General features: G+C 43.2%; 1 protein-coding gene across 1 annotated transcript in view; it reads right to left on the bottom strand.

The window, feature by feature from the left end:
• The window catches only part of arid3c (AT rich interactive domain 3C (BRIGHT-like)), a 432,268-nt gene that overhangs the window by 2,734 nt on the left and 409,455 nt on the right, over window positions 1-20,079 (bottom strand). The window contains exon 7 of the mRNA XM_051930043.1: window positions 3,731-3,820. Within this exon, the coding sequence (XP_051786003.1) occupies window positions 3,731-3,820 (90 nt within the window). The remainder of the gene's footprint in view (window positions 1-3,730; window positions 3,821-20,079) is intronic.

The raw sequence follows: 20,079 nt of genomic DNA, 5'->3' as shown, positions 1-20,079 counted from the left end.
ATTTAGTGTAAGGCACTTCTCTGACTCTGGTGTTTTTCTAATTTGGTTTGTGATGTTCATTTTTCTAATCTGAGAAGTAACGTAGTTAGCTGTATCATCTCACATTTGACTAAGTGATAGAAACACACACGTGGATGAATGCATGTATGATACGCCTCACAGATAAAGCACCAATGAATTTGCAAGTGAACAATTGCCGATTGTCACCAATAAGTTGCCATTTGATCCGCTCAAACAGCGATGGCTGTCGTCTAAAGCCTCTGATTTGATTTGAATGTACTCAAATGTACGGTGCCTATTAGAAGTATTCACCCCAAGTGGAAGTTTTCTAATTTTACGTTGCATATAAATTGTGTGGGGTGGCTCCTTTTTCAGGCCTGAGTGCACTGATTTGACAGCCCACTTTCACATAACACATGTGGGTTTAGGGGGCCGTAGGGAGAGCAGCTCAGGGGTATTTTGTTGATGACTCTTCTTGATGGCCGACCCAGTGTAGTACAGAGGAGTCCAGAGCACTAGATTAGAAAGTGAATTCTACTAACTGTATTAAAGAGTCTATGAGTCAGCTAATGTATCGTAAGCTAATCGTCTTCTCTTAAGTACTTACTCCTCGACGCTATAGGAAGAGTAAATCTTTTCCTCAGTTTGGATTGTTTCAATAAGCTTCGTCCCCTGGCCCTGTGACAATATGAGGCAGCTGGTGATGTGCATCGCGCTGATTCCTAATTATCTTATTGGATACAAAACACATAAACAGTCTTTACCGAGTTGTAAAGTTTAATTTGTGAAAAGCCAGCAATATTCCCAGTAGGTAAACAGCACAGCATTAGACGGCGAAGCCTGCAGCCGTCAGCCAAGAAATATAATTGATTTCCTGACCTAAAGCTTCTGAACACATCTGCAGCTTTACTAATAAAGAAGCCAATCCAATTAGGCTTTACATGACAATTGTCTGAGAGGTAACATCTATTTTTCATTTCGACTTTAACTCCCCTTAATTTCTGAGGCTCTGCACCAGTCTGGTATTTTGTTGAAGCTCAACTTCCATTTATTTCTTTGGAATGTTGTTTGAACGGCTCTGTCAGCAACGCCCGAGAAACTAAAGATGAATCATTGAGTGGTTTTGTCTGGGGTGATAATAAAAATACTAACTACACTGGGAATGTAAAAGCTAATTATCTTACAATAAAACTGAATGCAATAAAAGTCAAGAAATGAATGAAATATAAATACATGTACATATTTATTGTATATAATTAGAGATACTGTAAAAATATGCGGTTTACAGCCCTGTTAGTGTGCAGTGCAGTGCCAGAGTCGTCATTGGCGCTCATTACAATGAGATTCATTTCTGAGCTTAGTTTGTGCTCAGACAGCAAGGTTACATGTGCCTGTGGTCAGTGGCACACCAGAAGGAACGACTGCCAGGTTGTTATACCAACTGAGGTATGAGTGGTGTGTGCCAGACCTAAAGAATGAACACCAGGCTTTGATACCAACTGAGGTATGAGTGGTCAGTGGTAGACCAGAAAACATGAATGCCAGGCTTTGATACCAGGTGAGGTATGAGTAGTCAGTGGCACACTGGAAAGCATGAGCATCAGGGTTTGATACCAGCTGAGGTATGGTATGAGTGGTAAGTGGCAGACCTAAAGAATGAGCACCAGGCTTTGATACCAACTATAGTGTAAATGGTCAGTGGCAGACCAGAAAACATGAATGCCAGTCTTTGATACCAGCTGATGTATGAGTAGTCAGTGGCACACTGGAAAGCATGCGCATCAGGCTTTGATACTAGCTATGGTATGAGTAGTAAGTGGCAGACCATAAAACATGAATGCCAGGCTTTGATACCAGCTGATGTATGAGTAGTCAGTGGCACACTGGAAAGCATGCGCATCAGGCTTTGATACTAGCTATGGTATGACTAGTAAGTGGCAGACCATAAAACATGAATGACAGGCTTTGATACCAGCTGAGGTATGAGTGGTAAGTGGCAGACCATAAAACACAAATGCCAGGTTTTGATACCAGCTGAGGTATGAGTGGTAAGTGGCAAACCATAAAACATGAATGCCAGGCTTTGATACCAGTTGAGGTATGAGTGAAAAGTGGCAGATCATAAAACATGAATGCCAGGTTTTGATACCAGCTGAGGTATGAGTGGTAAGTGGCAAACCATAAAACATGAATGCCAGGCTTTGATACCAGTTGAGGTATGAGTGAAAAGGGGCAGACCATAAAACATTAATGCCAGGCTTTGATACCAGCTGAGATATGAGTAGTCAGTGGCACACTGGAAAGCATGAGCATCAGGGTTTGATACCAGCTGAGGTATGAGTGGTAAGTGGCAGACCTGAAAACATGAATGCCAGGCTTTGATACTAGCTGAAGTATGAGTGGTAAGTGGCAGACCTAAAGAATGAGCACCAGGCTTTGATACCAACTGTAGTGTAAATGGTCAGTGGCAGACCAGAGAACATGAATGCCAGGCTTTGATACCAGCTGATGTATGAGTAGTCAGTGGCACACTGGAAAGGATGCGCATCAGGCTTTGATACCAGCTATGGTATGAGTAGTAAGTGGCAGACCATAAAACATGAATGCCAGGCTTTGATACCAGCTGAGGTATGAGTGGTAAGTGGCAGACCAAAAAACACAAATGCCAGGTTTTGATACCAGCTGAGGTATGAGTGGTAAGTGGCAAACCATAAAACATGAATGCCAGGCTTTGATACCAGCTGAGGTATGAGTGGAAAGTGGCAGATCATAAAACATGAATGCCAGGCTTTGATACCAGCTAAGGTACTAGTGGTGTGTGGCAGACCTAAAGAATGTGCACCAGGCTTTGATACCAGCTATGGTGTAAGTGGTAAGTGGCAAATCATTAAACACGAATGCCAGGCTGTGATACCAGCTGAGGTAGGAGTGATAAGTGGCACACTGGAAAGCATGAGCATCAGGCTTTGATACCAGCTGAGGTATGAGTGGTGTGTGGCAGACCTAAAGAATGAGCACCAGGCTTTGATACCAGCTATGGTGTAAGTGGCAGATCATTAAACATGAATGCCAGGCTTTGATACCAGCTGAGGTCTTCTTGTCCAACATTACCTGACCTAACAGATGTTCTTTTGGCAGTTAATGGGGGGCACATGAATGCCCACGGTTTTGAAACTGGATGTCCAACAAGCTCATAAAGGTGTGACGATCAGGCGCCTTTATGTTAATAGTTGTGACATAACTTGTGTGTTAATGTATTTAAACGTTTTATGCTTTAGTAATGTGTGTGTGTAGGCACTCACTGACATACAGAAATAAAACTTTGATTGGCATGTCTTTTGAGTTTTGTTTTTGCACCAGGAGGCGTTTATTACTGAAGTCCGGAGAGAAATACGCCAAAATATATCTCTCGCTTCCTTTAAACAACACGGCCTTGAAGTTCAAATCTAAATCCTGCAACAGTTGACAGTTAAGACTCTAAATAAAAGTTATTTATTTATTTATTTATTTTTCTTCTGCTTGCCAGGCAGACAATAAGCTTCATCGACTGTGAATCATCAAGCCCAATTTTGAGATATTTAACTTTTTTAGCACTATTGGACTGCCACTTCATTATTGTGGATTTTATAGTGAAGACATCAAATTGCATTGAGGACTGTGTGCAGGGGCACTGCTATAACTTATTGAATTTCCTGCTTGCAATTACATCAGCAAACGGCCCTCTATTTACCTGTGTAGACAACTCCATTTATTTCTATTGACATGTTGATGCTGCTAATGCCGTTGGTAGACAGGTTCAATGCAGTCTCTTGTCTGTCATCTGTCAGGAAGAAGCCAGAGGGAGGAAAAAAAAAAGAAAAACCCAATATGAGCTTCACAAAAGAAGAACACAAGAAGCAAAAACAAATCACTGAGAGGATGGCTGATGACTCTCAAGTCAGGAATTAAGTACAGTTTTGCCACAGCTCTGGCGAGGAACAAAGCATTTTGGACTTGGTGACACCATTACAAGACAAGTCTATTGTAAGAACAATCAATACCTGAAGTGTAGGCGCACTGTAGACGTTGAACATTTACCTGAAGGCGAGCACACTTTCATAGAGTAAGGTGAATTCGAGCACAACATCCATCCATCCCTTGTTAATTAAGGTAGTTATCCATCCATCCATGTTCCAACCCGCTGAATCCGAACACAGGGTCACGGGGGTCTGCTGGAGCCAATTCCAGCCAACACAGGGCACAAGGCAGGAAACAATCCTGGGCAGGGTGCCAACCCACCACAGGACACACACACCAAGCACACACTAGGGCCAATTTAGAATTGCCAATCCACCTAACCTGCATGTCTTTGGACTGTGGGAGGAAACCAGAGCGCCCGGAGGAAACCCACGCAGACACGGGGAGAACATGCAAACTCCACGCAGGGAGGATCCGGGAAGCGAACCCAGGTCCCCAGACCTCCCAACTGCGAGGCAGCAGCGCTACCCACTGCGCCACCGTGCCGCCCTAAGGTAGTTATCATCTCCCTTAATTATGATGGCAGGCCATCACTCGGCACACTCAGTCTCACACACATCCATACACACCAGTTGAAATTTGAGCTTTATAATGTCACACACATAACTTTGAAATGTTCATAGAAGCACATGGTGACAACAAGAAATGCAAGTTCCTCATAGCCAAGAACCGGGACAGGAATGGAGCCCAGATCCCGGTGTTAACAACTGTGCTATTATTATGCCATTACCCAGCCACATTACAAATGAAAATATTACTAAAAGAGATCAAAGTTTAAATCAGGAGTACAGCACTGTGGTATTACACAACAAATATAATGAATAATTTATGTTTGAAATGGTTATACTGAATTTTTTGCTATACAGTGGAACCTCGAGATACGATCACCTCTGTATACGAGAAATTCAAGATACGAGGAAAGTATGAGCGAAAAATTTGGATCTAAATACGAGCATTGGCTCGCGTAATGAGCCACGAGCCAGGCTGTGGGTATGCGTGATGCGTTTCCTGATCCGCCTCGACTCGGGGATTCACCCAAGCTGACGCTGCCCGCCCGTCAGCTCACTCAGTGTTCCTTGTTCTCCCGTAGCGTGCGCTTGTGATTTCATTGTTTTTTTTGCATTTAACGTGAAAATAATTATTCCACGATGCCTCTCAAGAAGATTGTTGCCTCAGATAGTGCTGCAAAGAAAAAAAAAACGAAGCCATGGCCGTTGAAATTAACTTACTTACTCCCTATCGTCTCCCTCAAGCCAGCCAGGACTCTTCATAAAGGTAAACTACAGTTATATTATTTACCAGTGTTATTTGTTAGGAAAATTGATTTTTATGTTGATATTTTTGGGGGTGCGGAACGGATTAACTGGATTTCCATTATTTTCAATGGGGAAGTTTGTTCTAGGTACAAGAAATTCGCTATACGAGCTCAGTGCTGGAACGAATTAAACTCGTATCTAGAGGCTCCACTGTATTTATTATAAGTGCCCAGGAGGACAGACGGGCATCTCAGCCAGGATTGAAGAGGTTTTCTTGCCAGGAAGCCATAACGTAAGAATTGCCAGAATGCAGACACTACCCGGCTGGGATGTCTTATAATTCCTGTCCTGGCTGGGATGCTGGAAGGAGGAATGAGTTGGTGAGAGCTGCAGGCCGGGGGCAGTTCATCCCCCAAATTAATAGGTGGCAGTGTTCCTTTTAAGTACTCCCAGCACGGTGGGCTGTATGGGAATCCGAGTCCAGAAGCACAGCCATGGAAGTACTCCTGAGAAACCCCCCATCCCCCAAATCCCCCATTACAGTACTGCTATGGATACCCACATGGCACAATGGGAACTGTAGTCTGTTAGGTCAGTTCTGTTGGGTTCCATGGGTGTCTCCAGGGGTGCTGAGGGGGCTTCTGAGCCACAGTTTCAGGACACCAGAATTTCTCCCGCGTGTTACATCAAAAGAGCTGCCCACCTCAACACAGGGAACCAGAGTTGGAAGTGAGTGAGGAAGACAAAGCTTGCTGGAGGAGTGAAGGAGCGGAGAAGAGGCCACAAAGAATTAAGAGTTGTGGTTGCAGCGTGGAAAACACTTACTGGAAAGAGTTTTGCACAATTAAAACCTTTGGTATATTGAAAACTTTGTGTCCGAACCTGTCTGTCAGGAGTTTGGGGAGCTGGAGTGGCCACATTTTTTATATAATATTTGAATAAAACAAGACAGCTTGCACACTTTGAGATTTTAACATCTCATTTGGCTGTGGAATAGCACCAAGATCTGTCGCAGTTTGGACGTTTGCACTTCTGTATTACAGCTCCTTTATAGCGTGAACTCTAATGCTAACGCACACAGGAACCACCTCTAAGTACTGCAAGCGAACAGCTTCACGGTGACATCTCTCTCTCTCATTCCCTAACTTTTTGCTCAGCATAGACAGGCTCCCCCATCCACGGTGCAAATCCTGCCCACTACGCCAAGTGATTTAATGTGCAATTGCTACACTTTTAGTATTCTTTTTGGGTTTTCTTAAGGCTGGTAAATTCATCTTAGTGTCGGTCCTGGGGTTTGCTTTCACCCACTTATGTATCTTCCTTTTCTGCCCCAGATATAAAGACAAAGACCAGGATGACTTACCCCAGCCACCCATCTCACCCTAACTTGGACTCCACTCTTTTTAGCCCTGCTAAATTATACAAAGACACCAGAACTGGAATTCGATGTTCACTTTGGGACTGAGAGCTGAAGGCACTTCAGAGGGACTCTGACATCAACTTTGTGATCTTCTTCCCATATGGAACACCAAATAGTCGGAGTATGTTGGCTATTAAGAAGGGGGCTCCATTTGGTTCTCTAACTTTCGTTAGTCTTATTTCTTCACAGGAACATTCACACTCACTCTTAATTCATTTACAAGGAACCTTTTGTAGGAAGACAGAACACCCTGCAAGAAAGATTTGGAAATCACCACCCAGACATCTGGGGTCTAAGCAATGCTTCTCAGAATGCCGCCCCTCAGATACAAAATCCATAAGAACGTGCCACAATCCCCATCTTATAAACTGCACGGATTTTCAGCCCCAAGAGATGGAGCAGATGGAGGAAAAAAATCATCTCACTGTTGACTGGCCAGACTTATTAACAGCAAACAGGAAGATGATTTGTTAATATTCTTATGCAGAGGAGACGTGGCACCAGGTGAAGACTACAGACGCTTGAAGGTGAAAGGTACGACATCGTGCTTTTGCTGATTTAACTTAACAAGGTTGGAAAAGGAGCATTGTGGGAAGCAGATGCCCTTTTAAGTTTCCTTTTTGTCAGTCATTAAGAGAGGCAGTCTGCTGGCAAGGCGAGTCAGGAAGGCTAACAGTTAATTAGAGAAGCTTGACCCCAGGTAGGCAGTGTGACTTACTGATTAGGACACTGGACTGTAAGCCACATGCTCATTAATTTCAAGAACAAATGAATAATTTCTTACTGATTTAATGTATCTCACAAGATTCTAAGGTACAAAAAAAATCCCCAAAATAACTGGAAGAAGCATTTACATGACCTTCACAGCTGTAAAAATTGGATTTCTTGCTGTGAGAGCAGTTTCAGCATTTTACCCTCCCAGAAAGTATTCAGCCCCTTTACCATTTACACATTTTGTTATACGGCAGCCTTATGCTAAAATCATTTAATTTCATTTTTTTCCCTCATCAAACATCACTCAATTCCCCAGGATGACAAAGTGAAAAGAGGATTTTAGGAATTTTACAAATGTATTCAAAATGAAACAAATTAGCAAATATGTGCAAAGGATGGTTGACGACCATGTAAGTAAGGGGAAGAATAGTACAAGCACGTTCTGCGTTTATAAAAATGAAAATCATCCTTTGTAAAAGACAATGACACCACTTATGTTGTGAGTCACAGATTCTTAAATCAGACACCCTACACATGATAAACACATTTAAGAGGTGGGCGTAGAGACGCTGTTTACGAATAACGTCATGTCACACTTGTGTGCATAGGTGGCAGCTAAAGGGCTCAAAAGAAGGTAATTCCACACCAGGCCAGGGGGTGGCAGAGTGCATTCATCCTCACTCTATTATCTCTACAGACCCAACATGGGAAATCCTGCCTGGGTCCAACGACGTCACTTCTGGTTCCCCGCTAGATGTCATCATTTCCAGTTCCTGTCTAGATGATATCACTTCTGGCTCCCCGCTAGATGACATCACTTCTGGTTCTGGTCTAGATGTAATAATTTCTGGTTTCTGTCTAGATGACGCCACTTCCGGTTCCTGTCTAGATGAGATCACTTCTGGTTACTGCCCAGATGACGTCACTTCTGGTTCCTCTCTAGATGTCGTCACTTCCGATTCCCCTCGAGATGACGTCACCTCCGGTTCCTGTCTAATTGAAGTCACTTCCGTTTCCTGTCTAGATGATGACGTCACTTTCCCTGACTGACCTTAATACCCTGCCAACTACCTTCAGTTAACCAGTTCCGTTTTGGACTCAGTCTGTACACAATTGTGCATCTTATTTTGCTCTTTTGCAGCCAAGCTCAAGTATACGGGTGGCTGCCCGTCACTTCTGGTTCCTCTCTAGATGTTGTCACTTCCGGTTCCCCTCGAGATGACGTCACTTCTGGTTCCTCTCTAGATGATGTCACCTCCAGTTCCTGTCTAGTTGAAGTCACTTCTGATTCCTGTCTAGATGATGATATCACTCTCCCTGACTGACCTTAAAACCCTGCCAACTACCTTCAGTTAACCAGTTCCGTTTTGGACTCAGTCTGTACACAACTGTTCATCTTATTTTGCTCTTTTGCAGCCAAGCTCAAGTATACGGGTGGCTGCCCCAAACTTTTTTTTGTGTGTGTGTCAAGGCTGACTATTTCACAGTGGCGTAGTCGGACCCTGGCGGGATTTCTCATGCTGGGTCTATGGAGATAATAGAGATAGAGGATTAATGCACTCTGCCACCCCCTGGCCTGGTGTGGAATTACCTTCTTTCGAGCAGCAGACAGAGCCCAGTAGTTGTGGTGGTCTACGTGTGTGTGTCTGTGCGCCTCCTCTGTCACAGTGGTCACTTTATTATTAAGCTTCAGCTACCTTGAGCTACTGCGCTCCTGAATGGATAACATGCAAATTTAGCTTTATATTTTCACTCTGCGTCAAGACTTTTGTTTGGTATCTTTTCCTCATTCCCTGAAACTTGAAATTTGGGACATTTTACTGATAGAAATTCGCCAGGCTAATACTGTAGAACAATTTAAGAAACTGCTAAAACCCCATTATGTTAAAATGGCTTTTTCATAGCTGTATTTTAGTTGTATCCCTATTAGTCTAAATGGACAACGAATTATCATTTTCCTCCACGTTCTGCAGTTCCCTACTAATCTCTACTATTCTCTGCTGTCTTATGGAGTTATTGAGTTTATAGATTGAATGGCGGGGGTCCCAGATGTCCGCATGACCACCATCATCAAAGTTTTCCACGTGAAGCCTGTAAACCATGAGGACTGATTTAGAACATCTGTGTTGGGTAGAATGCCCAATGGGGGCTGGGTGGTCTTTTGGCCTTGGAACCCCTGCAGATTTTGTTTATTTTTTTTCTCCCACTTAAGTTTTTTTTGTTTTTTCTGTCCTCCTGGCCATCCGACCTTACTTTTTCTTTGTCACATACTGTATAATATTATTGGCTAATCTTTATATTAGCTTCCCGTTTAAGTAATCTTGTAAAGCACTTTGAGCTACATCGTTTGTATGATAGCGTGCTATTTAAATAAATGTTCACATTGTTGTTGAAACCCCAGCAGCGGTTTAAAATGCACAGACTGGAGGAATTAGCAGGCGGGCGTTTTAGACCTTTTGCAGCAGCGGATTTCACTGCTATTCACTACACATTTTTTAACGGGTTATTCCCAGATGTGTATATTCATTTGTTGCTACCGAAACATGGCAGCAGATAAAACATTTGGTTACCTGGAAGTGCCTTCATTTGTGTAAAGACATAACAGATTTGGGAGCCTCGCCATGTTCTGAAGTTTCACGCAGCAATAAGTGCCCAGTTGTTTTGGTTTAATCTCCAACTCCGCCCCATGTTTTCCAATTAGTTTCATTACATGAACGCATGGAGGAATGAACGAGCCACATTCGGAATGGATACAATTTATTCTGAGGTCTGGGAAGATTTTTTATATGTCACAACAGTGGCGAGTTGGCTAAGGAGAAAAGGTAAAGAGAGTGAATTATTGCAGAAAACCCCGCAGAGGTTTGTCAGGGTCAGCAGTCTTAGAACTAAGTGACCGCTCATGAAGAGCAGAACATGACTGACCTGCCCTTAACAGAAAGTGAACTCCTGTTAAATGTACTCCCTCGAGACAAGGCAAGACACGAGTGCATTACAGTAAGTGGTGGGTGGGTGGAAGAGAACTAACAGAAGTTGCGGGCGCGGAAGGGAATCTGTGAGAAATTAATGAGGAGACACACGGAGCTGAAGAGAAGAAAAAGCAAAGGAAATAATCCAATGAAACTGAGCTGAAAACTGGCATATTTGCTTAAACTGTGTGTTGGGTAACTGGATTCATTGCCAGAAATTCTAAAACGTGTTTAGAATTAGGATAAGGCACTATATATGTTACTTGAACTAAAACGGGCATCACGTTGCACAACTTCTAGTCGAAGGGGATGTCATACTTGACGATTGAAGTTGCTGATCTTACAGCCAAAGAATGTCAAATTGCACAGATAGGAATTGGAGGGCATGGCACAGATGATAAATGTCCACCACCGATTCATATTTCCATATTTTCACTGATGGAGTAGGTGACCGTGTGAAGGCTTCACAAGTGCAGTGAGTTCAGGCACAATCTCTGCCCTGCTTTCTTCTCTCCATTCTGTTGTGGTACATAAAACACACAACCTCAGACAGACGAGCCTCTCTTCTGTTTGTTAGGTCCAAAACACTTTATTGTGTTTTCGTTCCTCAGTTCATTTTTGTCAAAGAGATCACAGCTACATTCTCACCCCTGCTACCAAAACCAAAAATATTGTATATCAAGAGGCTCTCGGATACGAAAGCTATCAATATAAATTCTTCTCAATACAAATGATTACATTTTTAAAATTTTTTTTTATTGATTTTTAAAATTTGTCCTGTTTCACTACTGCATGGGCGAAGGTGCGGGGGACAGATAATAATATATATATCCATCCATCCATTATCCAACCCGCTATATCCTAACTACGGGGTCTGCTGGAGCCAATCCCAGCCAACACAGGGCGCAAGGCAGGAAACAAACCCCGGGCAGGGTGCCAGCCCACCGCAGGGCACACACACACCAACACACCAAGCATAATTTAGGATCGCCAATGCACGTAACCTGCATGTCTTTGGAGTGTGGGAGGAAACCGGAGCAAACTCATACAGACGCGGGGAGAACATACCAACTCCATGCAAGGAGGACCCGGGACGCAAACCCAGGTCTCCTTACTGCGAGGCGGCAGCGCTGCCACTGCGCCATATATATATATATATATATACTGTATAAATGTGTATGTATATGTATAAATATATATACACACACACACACAAACACACACATCCACTCTAGAGACTGTGTAATCCAGTAGGAGACATGCTGCAAACCAGTGGCTAAACCTCACACTCTGTTTTGTTACAATATACAACTGTAACACTTTTAATTGGGTTTTCCAGCCAATTAGTAGCTTAACATTCCTTTAAGTTGAAAGTGGAAATAAAATTCTACTGATAATTCTAATTAAAATTTTAAAAAAGAGACCTAATAACAGTATCCGTAAGTATTAACATTTCAAAGAGCCCCTGTGGTCAGAAATTCCAGCCAAGGGTCTTTTAAGATAAGTTCCTAGCAGCGGTGCACATCTGGACGCTGTTGTTTTTGCCCATTCATCTTCCTGAATATCCGTCATTTTAGATAGACACATGATATTTCTCGGCTTATGTTTCAGTGTTCAGAACGGACATTGAATTGTCTTGACAAAGAGTGCCACATCTTTTAAAAAAAATGGATCCACAGGGGGGCCGGACTGTTTTCATGCAGGGAGATAGATGGACAGACAGACACGCGCTTTTGCATTAGGTGCTTGGAGTATTATATGCCAATGCACCTAAGAATTGAACATTTTCAACTATTGAACCAGAGTTTGGCTGGTACTGGGACACTCCTTTAATTATATATTTTAGGTTTGTTTAAGGTCCCTGGGACTGTCTCTGTGCCTTTTGTGTGCCAACAAGGATTTAAATTTAAGGATGCAGATACAGAGAATTAGCCCCACAGCATAAGGGGAGCCGCCATCCTGACACACACTATACGGCCAAAAGCATGTGGGCACCCCTCCATATTTCATTAACAGGATCATACAATCGAGCACATAGTCATGCTGTCTCCATTGACCTACATTGGCAGTGTTGTAGTGCAGAGCTCAGTGACTTTAAATGTGGCACTGCCCCTGTTGCCACAAGTCAGCAAGTGTAAATTTCGTTCTGTCAAATCTGTCCTGGTTCGCCGTAGGTGCTGTTATTGTGATTTACTGTAGGAGCATCAAGGAGCAACAACAGCTCAGCCATGAAATGGTAGGCCAAGCAAACTCATCGAGTGGGACCACCGAGTGCTGAAGTGCATAACGTGCAAGCATCACCTTTCCTCGGTGGCACCACTCACAAAAGAGTGCCAATAATCACCACAAGAACTATGCGTCAAGAGCTTCATGAAATGGGTTTCTGTGGCTGAGCAGCTGCACACAAGCCCAAGATCACTATGCGTGATGCCAAGTGTCAGCTGGAGTGGTGTTAGCAGGGACGTCTTAACAGCATCATAGGGCCCCTGGGCAAAGTAGCCAAACAGAAACATACATAGGCATCAGAAACATCATGGGCCCCTCCCTATGCTCCCAGTGCCCATACATTAAGACAGCCCTATAGAGCAGGCCGCCATTGGATTCTGGAGCAGTGGAAATGTGCTCTCTGGCATGATCGGTCTGGGTTTAGCAGATGCCAGGAGAACACTACCTTCTGGAGTGCATGTTTCCTACTGTAACCTTTGGTGGAGGAGAGACAATGGTCTGGGCCTGTTTTTCAGGGTTTGGGCTCAGGCCCCAGGTTCTACTGTTAATGTAATTGTAGACAATTATATTGTGTGCTTCTAAGTTTGGAGAAACAGTTTGGTGAAAGCTCTTTTCTGTTCCAGTGCACACAACATGGTCCATAAAGACATGGAGGACCTGGAGTGGCCTGCACAGAGCCTTGACCTCAACCCGAGTGAACACCTATGGGAAGAACTGGAATGACGAGCGTGAGCCATGTCTTCTCATCCAACATCAGCACTTGACCTCATTCGGCTGAATGGTCACAAATTCTCACAGACACACTCCAGAATCTTGTGCAAAGCCTTCAAAAGTGGAAGGACACAACTCCATATTGATGTCTGGGATTTTGGAACTCGAAGTTCAAGCTCATACAAGTGTGATCGCCATATAATCAGTGGTGACTGCTCTAAGACTAGAAGCGAAGCTCCACCTCCCCTAAAATGTCACGAAAAAAATGTACTAAAAAACTTTATTATAAAGAGCATGCTAGAACGTGATCAACGACATGGCTGGTCCAGAATTCAGAATCAGTACTAATTTCTTGCAGGTTGTCTAACGTGTTTTTTTTTTATACATTTCCCTGGTAGGATGATCCGTTAAAACCCACTGAAGTGCGACACTTCACAATATGCTTTGTTTTCATAGATAGATAGATAGATAGATAGATAGATAGATAGATAGATAGATAGATAGATAGATAGATAGATAGATAGATAGATAGATAGATAGATAGATAGATAGATAGATAGATAGATACTTTATTAATCCCCAAGGGGAAATTCAGAAATTCACATGCAGCAAATCTAGACATTATTGGGACAAATGCTTCAAAATGTCAGGGAAGCTCCTCGTCTCTGGGAGTAAATGGGGCAGTGGGCCGGCCAGCACGCTGGGCTGCTGCATGATGATTGGAGGAACTCTTTTTGATTGACAGCGTTTTGGCATCGGAGTATTTCAAGTTCAGTCCCATGCAGATTTTTGGCAAGGGAAGTCATGAGACAAGCTGCTGCTCGTAGTCGATTATTTGCTAACCCCACTACTTGTACCTTAAATAACCCTAAATATCGCATTCTTGAGTTTGCACTTTGTTTCAGTTTAGTAAAGTTTGTTCGTTTGTTTGTGTCAAACTCGGTCATGGGGGACAGTGCAATGCCTCAGCTATACAAGCTATGGTCTTTATTGGCAACAATTGGAGCAGATGTAGAGAGGAGCTTCTCCTGGTTAAAATGAGACAAGTCGCACAGTCACAACACAACGGGCTAACACCGTTTAAGCAACCCTGCTCTACTGGTCAATGAGAGGAAACTGGTCAGGTCTGTGGAAAAGCCCCCCAGTTGGTGTGACAGGTATCACGGATCATTTTCAACAAAAACAGAGGAGGGCAGAATTAACATGGTGATGCCATAATTGACTAAATTTATGATGTAGGCCTAAAATGGGCTTCCTCTGTTCGAAAGACCACCAGCCGCCACTGCATTTAACGTATGGTGGGGATAATGTATGAGAGCACCAAACCTTCAGAACAAAGAGGTTAACTTTAGTTTCCCCGACTGTACAGACATCTTCAACATCATATCACAGTTTCCCATGAGCCTCTGGCCAGAGATTGGAGTTGAGGAATGAGCTCAGCCTTTTTTCAACAACAGTCTGCATTTTTGCTTCTCTCCTGTGACGACAACTTCTTTATGAAACATCGGGACGGCACAGCTTCAGACGACTGTAGTTCTAGTAAGAGATCTTGGTAGCCATTCTGGTTTTTATTCTTCCTTCCTGTGCGCTCAGATTTGGAGGACACCTTGTTTGACGACACCCTGATCATGTAACTGTGCCCGGTTTCTGTTTCCTCCTAATAGACTTTACGTGCATTTGTGAATTTTTCAATGCTTTTCCTTTCTGTATTTTCAGTCACTCATGGGGATAAAACCTCCACTGAGTCAGCAGCGCCTTAATGTGGCGGAGTGGTCTGCATGATGAGTTATCCCCTTAGTCGTGAACTCCTGGAAGGGACACCCATGGCAGTGAGGTCAGAGGTGAGGTCCTGACTAAGGCTGACTCATACTCCTGCCAAACAAGGGTCCATCCAAAGTGGTACCACTTCCTGCCGTCCCTCATCATCCTGCACACGGCTGGCTGCCTGGAGTCCCGACAGGAATGTGAAGCGGTGCGATTGAGGACTCTCATTACCACCAATAGCAACAAATCTTTAGTGCATACGGACAAATGGCTGGAGAGCGTCATCGACAGACAGCCATGACTTGTAGACATTTGTATACACACAAACACACACACAATACACACTTTACACACGGGTACAATGTGCTTATAAATGGACTTAAGGATAGAAATCATTTCACCTATTTCAAGTTTTTCTTACTCAGCCGAAGATTAAAAGTAAAGCAAAGGAGCCCTTCCTCGTGGTCATCCGAAAGTGTTCAAAAGCAACCGTATAAATTCAAATTTAATTTAATCTTGTTTCTGTGGCGAGCTTCCCGGATTGAACAGGATGTAACAAAATGAAGCCCGGCAGGCTTCAAAAGGCTTATAAAATGATTGCCAGTTACTGAAGGGAAAACGGTGTCTGAGACTTCACACACGTCTGTTTCTAATTTGAAACCTTATTTTAATTGCATTAACAGTTTGCATTTAAAACGAGGCCCGCTTCCCAGTCTTTGTCTGGCATGACAAACTAAATTGCTGCTACCTAACTGACAGACCTGGCTTTCTCCTAACAGATTCATTTTATAAGATTACATTGTATATTGTGTAAAATGTGGCACGTCTGGGCCCTGAATGGAATTTCAGATCTTGTGGAGCTGGAAATGCAGGGCACTTTAATATCCTGAAAAGTGTGATGGTCTGATGTTACCTCACCGCTTTTGGGTGTATCTTAATAGATTTAGGCCCGCTGATCACTAAAATTATCTTTCTGTCACATTATGTTTTAATGATCATATCTCTATACTGTATATATAAAATCTGTCTGTCTGTATGTCTGTTCGCTTTTCATGAGAGAACTACTTAAAGGATTTAGATCGGGATTTTTTCTGTAATTTGCTTGAACATTCCTGTTAATTTTGCGATTTCTCTCATCACGCTATGTATCATAGTTTGCTTGCAGTAGCAATTTATTTCTGCGAATCCGAGAGACACGCAGTGGCCCGAAGGGAGGGGAGTGGGGCAGGGTCCTCCTCACTCACGCGCCAGTCTCGGGGCATTCCTTACCTCTGCTCAGCTAGCAAACGTGAGAACTACTTAATGGATTTAGATCAGGCTTTTTTCTATAATTTGCTTGAACATTCCGGTTGATTTTGCGACTTCTCTCATCGCGCTAAGTATCAGAGTTTGCATGCAGGAGCGATATATTCACGCTAATCCGAGACAGAGACTGCGGGGCGAGAGGATGGGGAAGCCTGACGTCAGGAGTAGGGAGCCAGGCGGGACCCTCCTCACTGTCTTGTTTCACTACTACAGGGGATGGCTAGTAAATATATATATACTGTATATATAAAATCCAACTTCTGTCTGTCTGTATGTCTGTCCGCTTTTCACTACGGAACTACTTAACAGATTTAGATCATGTTTTTTTTCTATAATTTGCTTGAACATTCAGTTTGATTTTGCAGCTTTTCTCATCATGCTAAGAATCGTAGAGAGTTATATTCGCGCTAATCCGAGACAGGGGCTGTGGGCCGAGGGAAGGGGTCCTCCTCACTTATGTGCCAGCCTCGTGGCATACCTTACATCTGCTTAGCTAGCGAACGAGGGAACTACTACACGGATTTAGATTGGCTGTTTTTCTAGAATTTGCTTGAACATTCTGGTTGATTTTGCAACTTCTCTCATCGTGCTAAGAATCACAGTTTGCTTGCTGGAGCAATATATTCACGCTTATCCGAGACAGAGGCTGTGGGCTGAGAGGATGGGGAAGCCTGACGTCAGGAGTAGGGAGCCAGGCAGGGTCCTCCTTACTGTCCTGTTTCACTACCACAGGCGATGGCTAGTATATATATATAAAATCCAATGTCTGTCTGTCTGTATGTATGTCTTTCCACTTTCCACGAGAGAACTATTTAACGAATTTAGATCGGGTTTGTTTCTATAATTTGCTTGAACATTCCGTTTGATTTTGTGACATTTCTCATTGCCCAAAGTATCATAGTTCACTTGTGGTACAATTTATTTGCGCAAATCCAAGAGACACACAGCGGGCCGAGGGAAGGGGGTGGGGTCCTCCTCACTTACGTGCCGTGGTGTACCTTACCTTCGTTTAGCTAGCAAATGAGAGAACTACTTAATGGATTTAGATCGGGTTTTTTTCTATAATTTGCTTGAACATTCCGTTTGATTTTGCAGCTTTTCTGATCGTGCTAAGAATCGTAGAGAGATATATTCGCACTAATCCGAGACAGGGGATGTGGGCCAAGGGAAGGGGTCCTCCTCACTTACGTGCTAGCCTCATGGCGCACCTTACATCTGCTTAGCTAGCGAACGAGGGAACTACTACACGGATTTAGATTGGCTATTTTCCTAGAATCTACTAGAACATTCTGGTTGATTTTGCGACTTCTCTCATCGCGCTAAGAATCACAGTTTGCTTGCAGGAGCGATATATTTGCACTAATCCGAGACAGAGGCTGCGGGCCAAGGGGATTGGGAAGCGTGACGTCAGGAGTGGGGAGCCGGGTAGTGCCCTCCTCACTGTCCTGTTTCACTACTACGTGGGTAGAGCTGCAGGGGACGGCTAGTTCCATTATAAATATACGTGAGATGTTACACACTTTTTAAAACTCTACTGTATTTATTAAGAATTTCAAAAACAAATGACATCACTTTTCTACATAGTCCTCTTACTTTGCGATGCAATTTTCCTAGGGTCATACCAACTTTTTAATGCCATCAGCAAAAAAATGTTTTCGGTTGAACGACTGATGTACCGCTGCTTTCACATCATCATCATTATATGACTGTAGCTGGAAGTCTGGAGCGCTCTGCATCCGTCACACTTGTATGGCCATTTTCAAACATTTCAATTCAGTCATAGACAACTCTACGAGAAAGAACTTTATCCCTATCCTGAGCACACATGTGGAGATGAATTTGTTGCTCCTGGCACACCTCCTGCTCACAAAAGGCGTACGACAAAACACTGTTCCTCTTTGGTGCAATTTATAAGTTTCACAGCCATCTTGTGTCGGGGCCACATAGGTATTGTTGTTTATTGTGTTGCACCCAGTCACATCTCGTCTCAGCTCCCCGTTTAAACTAATGTGTGTCTGTTTAAATGTCGTCCCCGTAATAAGAAACGGGCAGGCAGTGACCCGCTGGACATGTCAGGACTGGGATCTTACCAGTTACATCCGGCTCATCATTATTTAAACCATCAGGAGGGAAAGAGGAGGAAAAAAAAGGATCATCATTTTCTGCCATTATTCACATCACGCCTTGTTCCCAGTTTGCTTCTCATTTTGCCGGATTCACGACAGCTCAATCATCGCCAGAAATCCAGGGGTTGGACATAATTATCCACCATACGCCGAGGAAGCACGGTGAGATTGTTCCATTTTTATTCGGGAGATTCCATTTTTTTTCTGACCTGTCCTCCGTATTCTGGACAGTGATTTCACCGGACCCAATTTCACGTTCATTGACATTTCAGTATTCATCCATTGTTATTATTTGTGTTTTGTATTTGTTAAACGTTGCAGGGGCAAGGGAGGTTTAGATATTGTATATGTGGTGTTTTCACTTTGCTGCTTTGGTGGAGGGATATACATACCGTGTTTCCCCGAAAATAAGACCTACTCCAAAAATAAGCCCTTGCATGATTTTCAGGCTGCTCCCCAAAAATAAGCCCTAATCAGGATCGTCAGCTGAAAAGTAAGGCGCCTAAGGCCAAGTTTATACTTCACGCGATGCGACTTGTGTGCCCAAAACATCCATTGAATTCCGAGGACACCTTGCCACAATATCTCTGAAAAGGATGTTTAATGATTACATCCATCAATCCAGGGATGCGCCCATTCCAGCAGCATCAGCACCAGACAGAAACAAAATCTCTGGATGGGGCATCAGCTCATCGCAAGGTGAGCACAAGCACACACATACACACTAACGTCATTGTAGCTTCACCAAATCCCTAAACCTTAATGTCTTTGGATGGAAAACTGAGCCCACTGTGGAAACCCACCAGGAAAACATGTAAACTCCAGGCAGGGATCACAAGGGACGTGACTCCCTGCGAGGCATTGGCGCTACCGCTCTGAAACCGTGCCACCCCATCCAGTATGTGTAACTATTAACAGTATTTGTTAAAGAAAGTTAATGAGTTATCTGTAAAATGTAACATATATATCTTAATGCATTTCATCATGAAAGTGATATCAAGTATAAATCTAAGAATTGTAAATGTGCAGAGAGCTGGAATATTATAAATTTAATGTGTTCTGTGTGGCGATGCTGCCCCAAGCGTGTAGCGATTTAACAACTGGGTCGGTTTTAAGATGACGTTTACGGAGGTCTGCTTTAATGACAAAGTAAACTACGGGATTAAAGAGGACATTTCGAGATTAAAGCTGAAATTTCCACTTTAATCACAAAATGAACATTTTCATTATGTCCTAATTTTCTTTTTCTCTGTGTCTTAAAAACGCCGCCGTACATTCTGCTGGTATTGTGAAGGTGCAAAACAAAAAAAGACGGCACAGAAGATGGCGTGTAAGACTTTTAAAATGTATTGTGTCATTACTTTGGGGAATATGCGACGCTTGAATATCAAAGCACCACATATGCATTTGTATGTCGGCATTTTGCTTCACCACATTGAACCATTCACCAAACATCGAAGCAGGCAGATCGATCCTGGAGGATCCTAAAAGTATAGAAAGAAATTCAGGGTTTGAATGTGGAGAGTTATGACGATATTCCAGAAGAAGATGATATGACTGTATTTGGATATATG

The sequence above is a fragment of the Erpetoichthys calabaricus genome, chromosome 7 (genome assembly GCF_900747795.2).
Source record: "Erpetoichthys calabaricus chromosome 7, fErpCal1.3, whole genome shotgun sequence".
Lineage (NCBI taxonomy): Eukaryota > Metazoa > Chordata > Cladistia > Polypteriformes > Polypteridae > Erpetoichthys > Erpetoichthys calabaricus.
This window is presented reverse-complemented; position numbering and strand designations above follow the sequence as displayed.